General features: G+C 40.8%; 1 protein-coding gene across 7 annotated transcripts in view; it reads right to left on the reverse strand.

Moving 5' to 3' along the window:
- The window catches only part of ZHX1 (zinc fingers and homeoboxes 1), a 31,221-nt gene that overhangs the window by 2,593 nt on the left and 12,472 nt on the right, over positions 1 to 16,156 (reverse strand). For 4 of the 7 annotated variants that reach the window (XM_083869289.1, XM_083869287.1, XM_083869288.1 and 1 more), the window contains one exon: positions 1,205 to 11,851. In XM_083869289.1, coding sequence (XP_083725415.1) covers positions 8,987 to 11,611 — 2,625 coding nt within the window. In that variant the 5' untranslated portion in view covers positions 11,612 to 11,851 and the 3' untranslated portion in view covers positions 1,205 to 8,986. Of the gene's footprint in view, positions 1 to 1,204; positions 11,852 to 16,156 lie in introns of those variants that run through there. The other 3 variants (XR_014590866.1, XR_014590867.1, XR_014590868.1) reach the window with 2 other exon arrangements.

Raw genomic sequence — 16,156 nt, forward strand, 5'->3', positions numbered from 1 at the left:
AGTGCAACAAATTGTTTAACCACCAAAAATGTTAGAAACCACCATCTATCTTAGACTAGGGACCTCCATCAGCAATATTTCAAAGCAACGCCAAGCCCACAGGGAACAATTTATAGAGGGGACTTTATGGCATACAAAGGAAAAAAGGCAGTACACAAAGTGGCTTGGTGTTTTAAATTTGCAAAAATAGTAGTTGATAGTATTGTTATGAAAACAAATGCAAGCTGAAAGATGCTGGGAAGAAGGGGCTGGGAAAGGGGAAACAACCCACAAGGCCAGTTTGATCACTTGTGAAATTATCTACTGAATTGCAGCATTTTGAAATTGCTGATAACACTGTAAACAAAAAAGGTACATTTAAAAAAAGGTGACTGCATGCATTATCTGGTGCTTCTTATAACTCCCTCATTAGCTGATGGATTCTTGAATAAGCATTCCTTTTTTTACCCAACCAAGTAAAGAAAACTATTTGGCTGAACACCAAGCTGTGGTGACGACTTGTGCTCCTCTCCAGTCCTGTGCTTAGGTCACTACTTCAGCTAGAGATGCATTTCTCAGACTGACATTACCTACAGCACAGGAATGACTCTCTCTCTTTAGACATCTTTTTCTTTGCTGGGAATACATGTGTAAGCACAATGCCAGGTCCTGCAGGAGAATCTCAGACTCGGGTTCCTCCAGTTGCAGCTCAAGAGCTGGAATAGAGGGTGTGATGAATCACACCAAAGCAAGACGGTGGCAGTGCCTCCCGCAGGGAGCGGCTGTGAGTGTGTGGGCTCACGGCAAAGCTCAACAGCAGCTCTTTCCTCAGACCCTTCTCATCTCAGGAAAAGACACGTGTTAAAGCAGCCTGTTCAAATGACAGGGACTTCAGTAAGGAAGTGGTTCCTACTCATCCCTACTCTCCCCACCCTGGATATTTGAAATAAAAAGCCTCTGCCGTAGTGAGAACAATCACGTGGAGGGCCCCGGGCTGCTGACACGGCAGAACAGTTCAGCAAGGAGCAGCTGGACTGACTCACACGTGCAGCTGACCTCACACTGCCCGGCCAGCCAAGTCAGTGCTCCAAATTCACCGCATCTGAGAAACTGGGGGAATTCTGTTCTGTGTAACAGTGGAAATGATAGTTGGGAAGATCTGGTTTGTGACATTTTCATACAGACATGATTTCTGATTCCACACCACCTCTTAAAACCACACACACTCAGTAAGGAGACATTTATTCCATTATTTCTGTTTTCAAATTTTTGGTACAAAGTTTATTTTCAGAAGTTCTCACATGATCCTTTCTTCTACCAGCGTCTTTAGGATTTTTCTATCTCTGATTTATTTTCTTTATCTGTTGAAGCAAAAGCAATAATTGCTACAGAAAGAAATAATGGCAATATTACAAATATTTTACAGCAGCATCCATTCGTTTCTTTGCCTCAAAAAAATAACAAAAATAAATCCAAAGACAAGATCCATACAGCCACAAAGGCTTAGGTTTGCAATATCCAGAAGTATGCTGCGTTCCCATATATGAGTTGTACAAGTCCAGCACAACTTTCCAAGTTTGTGCAGAGCCTGATAAATAAGACACAGAAATATCAGTTACATTATACTGTTTCTAAGAACTTTTACTCTGTAAAATGTTTGGTCACTCAAAGCTATAAGCTTAATCACATATCAAAGAACACAGGCAATAAAGCCCATCTTACTAAAACATATAGTATTAGGCCGAACAAAATATAAGAGGACAAAATCTAGTGGTCACTGAAGCCTCTTCAAAAAAGGTCTAAAACAGAATGTTTCCATCATGTATCAGAATAAAAACGTACTGTATTAAAATTTGAATTTTTCTTTTTTACAAGCTGTCTTTTAATCAGTCTTCTATTTACAGTGCAGAACTGCCAACTGCAGTAGTTTAACTTTGGCACAACACTAAGTTCCAATCCTTTTGAGTATTCAAGTCCTGTGTGTGTCCAAAAATTTTCTTGGTTTCACGAAAGATTAGGCCCATTCACAGTTAACCAGTTATCTTGAAATTTTTCAAGAATTGCTTCCCCTTCACCACACTGGGCAGCTACAAAGGAAAGACATTGTAAGCTATTGCATCATTCAAAAGAAACTCTTCATTCTAAACAGTGACAGTATTGTTGCTTCCTTTAATATCACGTACACCAGACAGTTCACACAGACGGCTACATACTGGACACCTTTCTAAAAACCTTGCTGGTCGTTAGTGAATCATCTTCCTCATACTTCAAATACATAACAATGCATTAACTTAATTTCATTTCACATGTCAAACAGGACATTTAAATATACTGCAATATATTATAGAAAATTGCAAAGCGCCATCATTTCTGTAAACGAGACTGACACCTGTTAACTCTCCTGTGCACATGAAGAGCAGTACCTAGTGCCACATTTTCTATACAATATAAAGCCTTCCCAGGTAGGGCAACTCATTTTAGTGCATTTCTGTACAGACTGTAAGCATACATACAGACAGCCAACTATGCAGGGCTGGAAATACTTTTGTAAGCTGAAACTGGAAGATGGGGGGAACATTCTGAAATCACAGCAGAGCTCTTGTGGTTGATCATTTCATAGCAGAGATCAAGACTTGACTCTTCTGTCATTCTAGCAGATTCTTTAGGGACAGTTTCATGATAGGTATCTAGTACTGAATAAGTAAAGGAAATACTTTCATCAACCGGGACACAAATATTATGTGTCCTAACACATTCTAGGTTATGCACAGTCCAATGTTCACACAGTAACCTTATCTCTAAAATACTTGAGAAAACCCAAAGCATTTTTATGCCACAGTATTATAACCAAGGATCAGTTACTTTATCCACCACTGTAGTGCTACCTGCTCTAAATAAAAGAAGAAAGAAAGAAAATAAAAATGCCTCATTCCCCAACAAGCATCAAGTTGGAAGCAGAGGTCAGTACCATTGCTAACCACAACACAAAGATCAGTGCTGCAATCCAGCCAGAAGATCTCTCTCTCTCCAATGCCAGATGTCTGCAGTGTCAGTGGCTGCCTGCAAGGCAGGGTAAGTCAGTGGAGCTGGGGTGCGATTCCTCTGAGCCACTCCAGGCATGCAGGATGAGCAGGTCTGCATTCCTTGCTGTGCTGACTACCTACAGTGTCTTGCCCCAGTGCAGACATCAACATGCATCAGACAAATCTCACCTTAATTCATGAAAAGTGCTACAGCATTCTCAGTTATCCCTCTACATTTTATAATGTTGTGTGAGTTGGTTTTGCAATGACCGTTCACTGAAAAGGTGCAGATGCTCTTCACCACAGAGAGAGAAAAATCCCCAAGAACTCCAACCATTAAACTTGGAAATACTGGCTATAACCCACCTGTGCTTCAAAAGATCCCTTTTTAGAAGTGGGAAAAACATGCAGAAATTTGAGTTATTGTGTGTTAGTAGCCATTAAAGGGATTTTTCACTTTCTGTTGAAATTCTTAATTCAGAATATTTTAATACATCAGCAAACCTCAAGTAACTTGACCTGGTACATTTGTGTCATGCTTCTTATCCTACTTATCCTAGGATACCACAAGCTGGATGGAGAATACATACATAACCCAGCACTGTTCAGTGTAGAGAACTGAATCCTCTACTAGCCCTTTCCATCTTTAATTTACACCATCATTCCAGGTGTTATAAACAATTCTTAAAAGTTTTACTGTTCTCTGGTCATCGATACTATCTCTCTATTACTACTGAATGCAAGCAAAATTGTTTTCAAAGAAAAAAATAAATTAAAGAAAATAGCTCTATTTCATTGCACTCTACTTTTGTGCCTTCAGGTTAGGGCAGGGATATTTAACACTACAGAAGCTTAAAGATTATCTTCTCTCCTTGGGAGATATGAATATAGACAGATATTGGACTCAGGTGGAGGACGCAAATCAATACTACCATATTTACAGAAGCAAACACTGACATCCAGCCTGAATACACAGTACTCCATTAAGTGCAAAAGGGAAAACGCTCCCCACCTTAAACCACAGCCCGGTTACTCAGCAGCCAGAGATCAGCTGTCAGAGTTACTGCTGTGCTCTCATTTCAGAGGAAAACAGAGGAGGAGAATTGTCTGCATCTTTGGGCTTTCTGGCCTACGGGGACCGTGTACAGCCATGAATCACTTTGCACGGGATCCAGAAATCCTTTCTTTGCTCTCTAGAGGGGAAGGCAGTGCATTTGCCCGCCTCGAGCATTTCTTGGAGAGCAAAAGAAAATCTGCTTTTGTTCAAGGTGAGCAAATCATCCATTAGAAAATTATTTCATGTCATGTGTGGACATTGCATGAGTTTCCCAATAAGCAAAGTTACAGTCAGTAACTTTGAATTATGAATTATAGTTCATAATGTAATGGAAAAACAGTTTTCAACATGGTACCAGACAAGGTTAAAAAGGGAATGCCCTCATTTACTACAGTGTATTAGAGATAACACACTAAATTCTAATAATCAGGTACTAGGTATCTTTCCTCTTCTTTGCTTTCAAACAAAGAAGAGATTTCTATGTGCCAAAAAGGAGTGACTGTAAAAATTTACTCTTTCTGTCAGAACAGATGGAGTTAAACTTGTTTTGCTTATCAACTTCTAGAAAAATAAATTCTGCAGGGCAGGCAAAAGTCAGAGCCTTCAAGCTTCTGCGTTTTCCCTTCTGTTCACGTCTTACAGGCCAGCACTTAGTTCATTCAAACCTCCAGGGGAATACAGGCCTGACTTTCTCTTTTCCAGCACTAACTTTGGGGTCATTGAGAGGTGATACTGGGAACACAGCACTGTTTAAGATGGAACTGTGCTCTTTCACTGCAATTGGAAGCAAGGGCAAACCATGCCATGAAGCAGGACAATAATGTGATGTTGTCCCTGGTTTTAACACTGATTTATTTCTTTTAGTTCTTTTCCCTCTCCATTCTAGCACAGGATTATCTGTATTTTCTCTTTAGCTGAATTCCAGAGACAGCACAACTGGCATCATGAGAGCAGGCAGTCCTGGCAGAAACAGCAGATGAAGAGAAATGCACTAGCTTAGCTCTAAAGGAACTGATGCTCACAACTGAATTCTGATGTAGTGGTCCCAATGAAGATGAGAAACCAGCCACCCAGAGGTTAAGATCTAAGCAAGATCAGAGTTTCTTCATCTCAGTGTCAGTGACAATCACTGAAGCCTGGCTCAAACCTAAGAGGTGAAGCTCCACAGAAGTACAGAAAACATACCACAGGTTCATCTACACACAGTCCTTACCATGCAGGAAAATCAAGACAGTCATATGGACACTTACTCCTAGGCAGATGTATTTTCCTTCCCCTTCCTTTCCCACTGCCAGTATAATTCAGTCCAAATGGCTTCCACAACACTTTGCAGATGTGCATAAACTATAAGAGGCAGGCTTACAGGGATGCACTGCTGATGGGCACAGAGGTGCTCAGAATCATAATAAATTAAGACACTTGCTGATGTGCTTAAGTTCAGGGAGTTTCCTGGATGTGACTAGTAGAATGAGAAGGTGCCTTATCCTTTCCACCCATCAGGCCATTCCTGTTTCTCTCAGTGCCTGCACAGGGCCCACAGAAGCCTAAGGGTAGCTGAGATGAATCTGGGCTAAACCACTGTTACCAGTAGCTTTGAGTTCCCACCAGCCATGACCACAAATGAGAGATCCAACTAACCACAGCACTTTCCAATGCTTCCCATGCCAGTCCTGATGTGGGAAGCCTCTGGAAGGAGTTTGCCTCTCTCCCAGTATGCAGTGCAAATATACACATGCTTTAAACATGAAGCAGACTGGCAATTAATGGACTGTTCAAACAGGAGTAACAGTCAGACTATGGACAATAATGAATCCATACAACTTCTGTCTTCAGGCTGAACCCACCCAGATTTTCCTCATCCTTGGCACAACTGAAAGGCTTAAAACATGTATGTAGCCCAACATACTCTGTGTAGACTCTGCATCTCTCATCTGATCCACAGCACATGGTTTAAATTTTATGTTCTGCAAAGAGTTAATTTTCTCACTGGGCTGTAAATACTGGTATAACCAGTGGAACACAGGCAACTCTAGTATTTACAACAACCGAAAATCTGACCCAGTATGCATCAGCCACTGTCTCTGACCATTCTACTGAAAGAAGACCTCCAATCTAACTATATTTAGTCTGATAAACAATGTATTTCCTCTTCCTGTGTTTTTCAGACCAGATGTGCTAAGGCCTACCACTGTAGCTGAGTGCTACTTAATAGAACACTGCCAAAGTGGAAAATATCCCAGTTTAATCACGTAATTAACTTGGATCTTTGTATTTTTCCTCATTTTTAAAGACAGGGTTCCTAGCTAACCTAAATAAGTCTCTGCTAAGAAAAATGGAGATATTTATTTGGACAGGCTGCTTGGTTGTTTTGGGGTTTTTTTTAAGAAAATTAATTCTGGGTCAACTTCAAGGATTAAGGCAACTCCAGATTTTGCTTGCTAGAGGCATATTCCCAAGGATTTGGTTTAATATTTTTGGAAACTTAAAAATAGCATGTTTTCCTTCTAGCTTTGTTCTTTCCTACACAGCAAGCACAGATTTTTGACCCTGTATTCCCAACAGAGCTTGAAGCTAGCTTGAGTCTTTCTTGTATCTGCTGGCATCTACAACAGCACACTATTACTATCATCCACAGTATGACCAGACAAATGAGAATCCCTCCCAACCCCATGCTGAAAAGGCCAGATCTTGATCTCTCTTGTACCACCTCACATGCAGAGTCATGAACACTCCCGTGAAATACGCTGACAGTACGGGTTTGCTGCTGCCCCACTCCAAAGTTAAATTGAGCCACTCTTGGCTATTCCTCTCTAGCAATGCTGGCTACTTTGTGTCTCACCAACTTGAGCCTTGGAAGCCAGGGAATAGTTTCATCATCAAATTCATTACTTATACCATAAGCTATTGCCTTTTTCTCTGCAATAAAAACAGTCAGAAGAGGTCACCCGGTAAATGGCTTTTGTCTGAAACATCTTCCTGCAGATCAGGGAGCTAATTCAATCTGTGAGCAGAAGGGCAGCTACAAGAGTCCAGAGAGGAAGGTCTGGGGGGTTAACAGTATTTTTTGTCAGACACTATTCCCTTTCTTACTTTAGCCTGGGCTTCAGCCACAATCAGATATGAAAATCATATCTAACACGGACTCCTCTGCTTCAGAAAATCATGACTGAAAGGGCTTTTTTGGGTTTTTTTGGCAGTTATCATGGTCCAGAAGAAAGACTAATTCTAAAATTCTAGAATAGGTTCTTGGAGATGGGGAGACATTAGGTCCCATTTTCTCTGCACTAATCTGTCCTCATTAGTCACCAGATCCAGAAGCCTACAGAGAAGATGCTGACAGATGTGCAAAAGGAGATTGCTAGTATCCATTCCATTAGTGCCAATGTAAAAGCAGACAATGCTGGTGACAGCAGCACCAATTCATCACCATCTTTTGACATCTAAATATGAAGTAACTTATCCCTAAAAATGCAGGCTGGCAGCAGCAAGAATACAAACTACTCTTCCTCAGAGTACCAGTTCTCTAGGATGCCAAACATCTGCCTAAACTAATTTGTGGGAATTGGGCCTATTGTTTTAAAGTTGCTAGTCCAAACTGCACTATGATTTCACGGTACTGAGACCAAATAGCGTATTATTTTTTTCTATTTTATATACACTTATTTAAGATGGGAATGTTTTATATCAGATTAAACTACTCCTGGAGTTCAGTTCAGGAGATCAAATCACCTCCAGAAATAAGTGTGTTCACCCAGCAGTCCTAGGAGCAACCAGCACAGTGAGTTCAACAATTAGGATGTTTTACAGTTAAACCTGCACACAAATCACTCGACTGGGCTATCACTGAAGAACAACTCAACACAAACGTGTTTGTAATTACTAAGCATCTAAAAGCCATATAACTTCATTTTGTTTGTGAATTAGACACCATGTCATTGCCACAACTTACTTGAAAACCTTTCTTACTAGCACCAAAAGATGCTTTTCATCCCTGTATCTGTGTATTCTTACAAACCCCTAAGCAACTCTGAACAACTTTTAGGCAGTTTTTGTCATATGTTAACCTTAAAACTCAGTGTCAGATTTCAAAAAATTATTCTCTTTTGCTAGAAATATAGATACTTCTTTTACCGTTTCCAACAAAGGAAAGAATGCACAAGGTAGAAGTGTTACTATTAACTGCATCAAGTCTGTCAGGCATTTAAATTAGATTGATGTGGGATACATGGATTAACTGCAACAAAAAGCATCTTCTAGCATCAGACTCAGTCAGTTAGCTCATAATTATCAACAAGGAACATTTCAGTCCAAATTCTGTAAACCCAAAACACTCCGAAGATATGCAAAAGGTGCAGATATCACCTTATTTTCTTAAACCAATCAATCCTCACCCCTAGGTTCATTGGTTCCTTTTGTCACACTTTTCCCCTTCTGTTTTCAACGCTTTCCTTAAGAAATTAACCCAGGCCTTGAAACCGTTCAGATGAAGTGATGTTTGCAAAAAGACATCTAATGTTTTTGTGTTTTCCTCCTTCACAAGCAGGCAATGTTCTCTTACAGCAACAACAAAAAAAAAGTGTCTGCGGTTTTTTGGAATTAAACAACATAAGGCAATTAAATATTGAGAAGCAGTCACGTGTATGATGAACATGAACCTTCCCATCGGTCGTGTGGAAAAGGAGGAGCTGAACTTGATCTGATTTGTAACCGCCTGTCCCAGGCCAGGCCTGAGGATGTTCATCTCCTGTAGCAACAAAGCAAACAGTTCCTGCCCGCACAGGCAGCATCTTGCCCTTGTACTCTTAGGTGGAACGAAGATGCTAAGCAGCTGCTTGCTAAACTGAAGGCCATGAAAAATCATTTGGCTCTTCACCATAACATCAAACCTAATTCATAGGTTTTTGGCCCCCAAATTCCAAATTGTACATCAGTCTGTTTTTGAAAGTTTACGTTTAACATGTCTGGGGGGTTCCCAAGTATCACTATCATCTGTTTCTTCCTCATCCTCCTGATCATCCAGCATTTCATCTTCCTCCTCATTCTCATCAAACAGCTCTATTCCAAGTTCTAATCTTCTTTGCCTTTCTGCAAACCATTCTCTGACCTGCTCATATCCCATGTGAGATTTGGCTACCAGTTCATCAAGGTCTTGCTCATTAAGGAATTTGTGCTTCATATAATAGTCCTTCAGGATTGCTGTTCCAGTTTTAAATTTTATGACAGATACACCTCTGTCCCAGCAATTTAACCTCTTGCTTCCCCGAGGCCTCCCCCGAGGCCTCCCTCTCCCCCTCCCTTTTGGTCTTCCTCTCCCTCTCTTCCTTGAAAAGCCTTGGCCATTCAGACTGTTTGCATTGGCACTCTGGTAATAGTAATACCATTTCAATCCACCATTTTTCCAGGCATAGCGAGTATCGCCAAACCAGCTCACAATTTCTGATCTTGGAAGCCCAGTTTCTTCTGCCAGCTTGTTGTATTCTTGTGGAGACGGCCACTGAGTACGGACAAAGGAACTTTTGAGCATGTGCAACTGCTCTGGTGATTTTTTGCCTATTTTGCTTGAAGTGGAACACCCTGATTTTGTTCCCGCTGCTCCATCTCCCACAGATGTTTCTCCAGACTCCTCTTTTGAGCTGCCAGCATTGCTTTCATTCATGTCAGCTCCCTCTTCCTTCAAGACATTTGATTTCCTTTTTTCTGTAAACCAGGCATCAATCTCTCTCCTGGTCAGTTTTGTTTGGGCTCTTAACCTATTCATCTCTTCCTCAGTAAGGACAGGATTATTAAGAAAACTTGCTTGGAGGACTTGCAGCTGTTCAGAAGTCTTCTCTTTGAATTTCTGAGGGGTGAAATCAGGAAAAGTACCCCAAGATGACTTGCTCTGTGGAGTGACTCCAGTCGGAGATTCATTCATTTCATCACTTGAATCAATAACAATGGTGGCACATGAATCATTGTTGAGATGAATCCCATGATTATTCTTTGAGTTTCTCTGATTGTAGCGAGTATCACTGAACCACTTTTTGATCTCTCCTTTAGTGAGGCCTGTTATTTTCATAAGTCTAACAATTTCTGAGTCTTGAGGAAACTGGTTTTTAAGGTAGCTGACTTTCAATTCTGCCAGTTGTTCCTTTGTTTTTTTTGCTCGGATGCCAAAGGAGTCAGGATTCATCAGTGTGGATTCATTTTTGATAGGCTGAGGGGCTGGAATGGCAGCTACTTGTTTGGTTTCTGCAATAGGCTGAGCACTGTGAATCTGACTCTTCTGTAACTGTGTTTGGTTTGGGACTCCTGCTACAGTCAAAGCTATTGGGGCTGTTACTGGTAACGTATTTGTACCTGCAACTTGAGTGAGAACAAGTCCTGGCTGACCAACTATTTGGCATGTCTGTAAAATTGAAGGTAAACCATTGCTAGCGGCCGAAATGTGTGCTGGAATAACGGTAATTGTCTGTGGCACAGTATGCACTGTGCCATTAAACTGTTTCCTCCTTGCTTCCTCCACCTCCTCCGGCGTCCAGCTCACTCCATGTTTCAGACGCTGGGCAGAAAACCATATTTTAATCTGCTCCTCTGTGTACTTAGCTTGAGAGGAAAGAACAGTGATTTCCGACATGGTTGGATATGGGAATTTGTTGTAGGTGTTAAGCAAAAGAGGATTGTTATCCAAAGCAGTGTTATAGGCTGGAATGCTATTTACAGGTATTAGTACTTTTGGAATCAGGTTTGAGTTCTGTGGAGCTGTGACAGCTGTTATAACCTGTGCCACCCCAGGCTGGAGCACTGGTGCTGGGGTCACTACTGCACCAGCCACATCTGCTGCACTGCAAACAACTGAATGGCTTGCTTTTGACTCAGAAACTGATAGTGGGGGGTTTTCTACTACTTCTTCAGAGTTTGGCTCATTTTCAGTTCCCTTTTCTTCACCAGGAATGTCATCAACTACATTGTGGAAAACAGCAATACGTTTAGCCTCGGTTTTGTTTTTCATCATTTTCATGATAGGAGTTTTGCTAATGGAGATCCCTGATGAGGGGACCTCAGAAGAGTCAGCCTGTCCAGCATTTTCTTCTCTAACAAAACTCCCATCAAAAGTGAGATCATTTACTGTCTGTTCAAAGATTGTCTGGTTATTACGTTTTACCATAGTCAATTTAAAATTCTCCTCTCCAGGGTGGTGCTTCAAATTATGTTCTGAGAGGGCATCATATCTTTTAGTAAGGAAATTACATTCTAAACAAACGTAGGATGAATTTAGTACTACGTTGGGGTGTTCTGAATCCACATGAAAAGTAAACATATTGAGATCTGGAGTCTGAAAAGTACAGTATTTACACTCATAACCACCTTCTACTTTATTTGTGTTTTTCTTACTGTCTGAATCCACATACTCATGAACATCCTCATCACTTGTTACACTCTCTGCTGCAGGGTTGTCTGCTGGCGTGAGCACAGGTGGTCCTTCCTCCACGTCTGACACTGTTTCTAGATCTGGATCCTGCTCATTGGCTAAGACCATGCAGGGTGTTGTTGATTTTCGTTTACTTGCCATGACTGTTACTGTGAAAATGGTAACGACTGGTCAGACACAGACTTAGCTTCAAGCTCTTCTTGATTAATAACAGTAATAATAATAAAAAAATAATAATAATGGCTTTCGGTACTTCAAGTCAGTTCTTGTAAAGTCTCAACATTTATCCCATTAGCAGCTTTTCTTTCGTAGTGCAATCAGATTAAAAATAGTTGAGGATGAGATGTTGAGACACACCGTTTTGAAGTCCACATCCACCACCTGTAGTAAAGAAGAGACAGTGGAATTAGTTCAATTTAAATAACAACTTCTATTTTGCTACATATTATGGTTTAAGTTAATTCAGTCCTTTGGGATTTAGTGTGCCACTTCTCATACCCTGAAACCAGCAGACTCATTCCAAGAAGAGACAGCTGAAGCAAAGATAAAAAGGCAAAATCCAATCCACTTATTACACGTTCATGTTAATACAGTGACAGACCTAAACAACAAAATGGTGTGAAATAAGTAACTTCCTGACTCTTTCCCTTGCTTCAGAAGCCTTTTTCTTGAGACAGTGCTGAGGTCAGCCCTGCCCTTGGGCTGCCTAAGCTACGACAACTTCTCTCAACTGTTCTGTGAGCTCAGGTCCTTCCTATCACTAACTTGAGCCCAGTACAACATCTCCATTACTGGCTCTATCATGTCTTTCATCTCAGAGGCTGTGAAGTGTCCCAGAAAAGGCAGGTTTAGAGTATTTTTCTACTGCATTATACATACAAGCATAATCTTGTGCAAGGTCTTTCTTCCATGGCTGAAAGCAGGCAAAACAATGTCTTTTTAAGGCACTCTGACAGACAAAAGACAATTATCCTTTCTTCTTAGCTTCCCAAATGTCATTCTCCAATTGAAGACCAATCCCAAACCAATAAAAGTTGATTGCTAGCACGTGGCAATTAACTGAAATCTGTTTTCATGCCTCTATGCATTAACAGAGACATGACTGATTGTGTAAACTGTAATAGAGAGAGAAAAAGCATATCCCAAGCAGAAGCCTTAGCTTCACATTTTTTCTTTAGGCAAAAGATGAAAGTCTTCATCCATAGTTGCCACCTAGTGCTGCTCCATAAGCTCTGTTTTTGAAGCTGTGTGTCACCTTACTGCTTCATAAATATCCTCCTCAAATGTTTTTAACAGTCACCCTCTGCTCTACATCTGTGGCTACATCCAAAGTGCAGAGCCTCACATGATCTGCTTTTTATGCCAAGGATATGGCTGCATGGCACTAAGGACACTGAAAATGCTCAATAAATCTTGGGTAATCATCATTCCAGGATGACAATTATTTAATAGTACTGGAGTAGAAAGATATCCTTCTTCCACAAGTTAATAGCGGCAGTCAGTCTGTAAAATTGAGCACAGAAGTGCAGAAGATATTTATTTTCATGCATGTACGAAGTACCTATTGCAGGCCACTTCATTTCTCTTTGCAGCGAGAGAGCCATGAAGCAAAGCTAAATAGATCCATTTGTCTCAGTTTCCCAAGGGACAAGAGGTAGAGCATTATAATCTGTGCTGCTTCTCTGTGGGGATGAAGGGCTCTTGACAAAAGGGAAGACAACTGCCAAGACAAAGTTGAGCAATGCTCTGGGGGAAGAGCTGGGTGGTATTACCTAATGTTTCTGCGATTTTGAGTAAAATTTCAGAAATGCCAGAAATGCCTATTTTATAAAGCAACTTAACTGCTAGTTTTGCTGACTGAAATAGCATTTTGAGAAATGATTGTGGTATTCTGCAGTGCCTCATCCCTAACACAACAGGTAGGATCTATACAGAGAGCAGTCTGAGTGAACTTAGGCGCCTGCCAAGGGTCCCATTCTGGGATGGCCTGGAGCCCAAGTGAAAACATTTGATATGACATGTAGTACTGAAGCATGCTGAAGGCAAGGCTGGAGATAAGGAATAAAACGGGAAACCTGTTCAACAAATCAATAAACGTTCTTCTCCAGTCTCCTCATGTACCCAGCAGTGTTCACAGTGCCTGTAAGCCAACAGGTTTACGTGCAATTGCAGCACCTGCAGGCTTTTAGCTGAATCTGTATCACATCTCCGCTGTGCTTAGGTTTTGCTTATGATGCACAGGTAGATTATCGTGTCCCTCTTCCATTTACCAAGACAGCAACATGTTTCTTTGATGCAAACAGGTCTCAGAAAAAGAAAGCTGCATCTGTGCTCTTCTGACTACAGTTTAAAATGGTTTTGTTTGTTTGTTTGTTTGTTTTTTAGGATGTTGTGATGTCAAAACCCTATTTAATTCATGGCTATGAAGAGCTATGACCGACAGCATTCAGCAAAGTCTCAATAAAGTGAGATGCGTGCAACCCTTCCCAGCTTTCTTTCCTCTACAGATTTTACAGAAACCTCCATTCTCTCCTCCCTGGAGCAAATGTGATTATTCCACCTGTAGCACCCTGCTTGATATGTTCTCTCAGTGTAGCAGGGGATTATGAAAACTCACAGTTGTGTAGTTTATCCAACCAATTATGCATCATCCTTGGAATCTTCATTTCCTCTAAAATACCTCTCCTGTTCTGCTTACAGGACTGTTTGGGACCTTGCCACATAGCACGACTTCAGTAAGGTCTGCAACATTCTGAAAGCATTTCCCTTGGTTAAGACTGGGCAGCCTTGTGCCCAATCTTGTGCTTGCCTGTCTCAAGGCCACTGAGACCTCCCTCATATTCCATGAATTCCTGAAAGGCATCACTAATGGTTCAGAGAATGCTTTGGTTTGTCCCTTACATACCTTAAGGTCAAATATGTGACAAAATATTGTGAAAGATTTTCTCTTTTTATCCCTCCTTGTGAATATTGACATTATATTGTGCATTTTGGTTTGCAATCCAATAATCCAGGTGTTTATTTTATGTCAAAAGCAGCATTGTTTAATAAAGGAATCTGAAGAAAAACTTTCAATTACTTGTGCTGCAATCCCCTTCTGTAATTTCACCTCAGATTTTCATAGAATTGACATTCCTAGCAAATCAGCCCACCAAACAGATGTTTTTCTAGGAACATAAACCAGCAAGTGCGGGCATACTTTTTGAAAGTCCAGAATCTGATACTTTATTCTTTCAGCACAATTTCTCAGGACACTGTTCTTCAAAAACATAAACAGTTAGCAATCCCAATTAATTAATAATTACAGTAAGATTAATTCCAAAGTGGAATTCAATATTTAAAGTTGTCTTTAAAGCAGATTTGGATGAAGGCTTATATAAATATTTTCTAAATGGAGGCAGAAACCTTCTGCCCATTTGATTACAATTTGACAAGGAAAAGACATAGAGCTGACCACAGAAGACACACATGAAAGAACCTGCTTCCAGAATTTTTTTTTTATTCACTTCCTCCTTCCTTCCTCCAAACAGGAATACCTGATGCAGCAAGAAAAATAAATCAGTTTAATAATAATAATAAAATGTTCACTGTGAGTTCAGGGTGTATGCTTTGTGAAAAGGCATTGCTCTCTGCTTGCTGTATGACACCAGGAAAAGAATGCCAAAAAAAATCCAACCCCACGTAATGTGATTTTAAGAATATGCAGAGAGCGGCTCCGTGCTTTAAAGAAGCACTTTAAAAGTGCTTCTAACTTTTAAATCTGCCTAGATTACAAACTGCCTATGACTTCACACAGAAAATGCTGCCTTCTTATAACTCATGACAATATGAAATTGGTGATCCTTTGTTTAGCCTCCTTCTACTACCATTTATTCAGAGGGGATTTATCTATGTCAGAAACTGTTCTGCAGAACTCAGTGTGGGTTAATACACTCTGATCTGTGCCGCCCCTCTGTGAGAAGAGTGAAGGACTTTTGTTGCAGTGCCATTTTCTTTAGTTGTTCATTATCTGCGAAGTTCAGGGAGCTTCAGTGCTTATCACTCCAAAATAAAGCCTATCTCCATTAATCCTGCAATATTCACATTTGATTCCTCTTTTAAAATAAGGCCTGGTACTAATCCAACATAGGAGTGAAACCTGTCACACTGATTTCAGCAGAAGTTCTCATGTATTACAAAGATACGGCCCATTTAGGGTCCTTGCTGCATTAGGACTGGTAATGAGAGAGGCAAGCACCAAAAGCTACTGCAGTGCCCACGCAGAGCTCCAGGCTGTGCCAAAGCCAGGCCCGTGATGGAGCACTGGAACACTACACAAAGCCCAGCACAGGCTGAAGGGAGCCTGCCACAGGACATGTGACTGGACTCTCTCAGCTACTTCCTCTCACTGCTGGTTTAAATGGGAAACAAAAAGTTCCATCGTCTGAATTTCATGCCAGAAGTGACCTCTAAATACATAATCTTTCTCTATTGCACAATATAACCAGGTACCTCTGCAGAGAACACAGTAACTTGTGCCCTTGCTTTTGATACAGAAAGCCATAACCAAGTTTTGTACCTGATCATACAAAGTTAATGACCAAACACCTCGAGTACTTGGTCAGGGTGCACTGACCAAGAGGAACCTTTTGCATGAATGGTGTTCTGCTCCTCAGTCACACAGACAGGTATTTTCTGTGTGATACA

The sequence above is a fragment of the Zosterops lateralis genome (genome assembly GCF_965231275.1).
Source record: "Zosterops lateralis genome assembly, chromosome: 1".
Taxonomy (NCBI): domain Eukaryota; kingdom Metazoa; phylum Chordata; class Aves; order Passeriformes; family Zosteropidae; genus Zosterops; species Zosterops lateralis.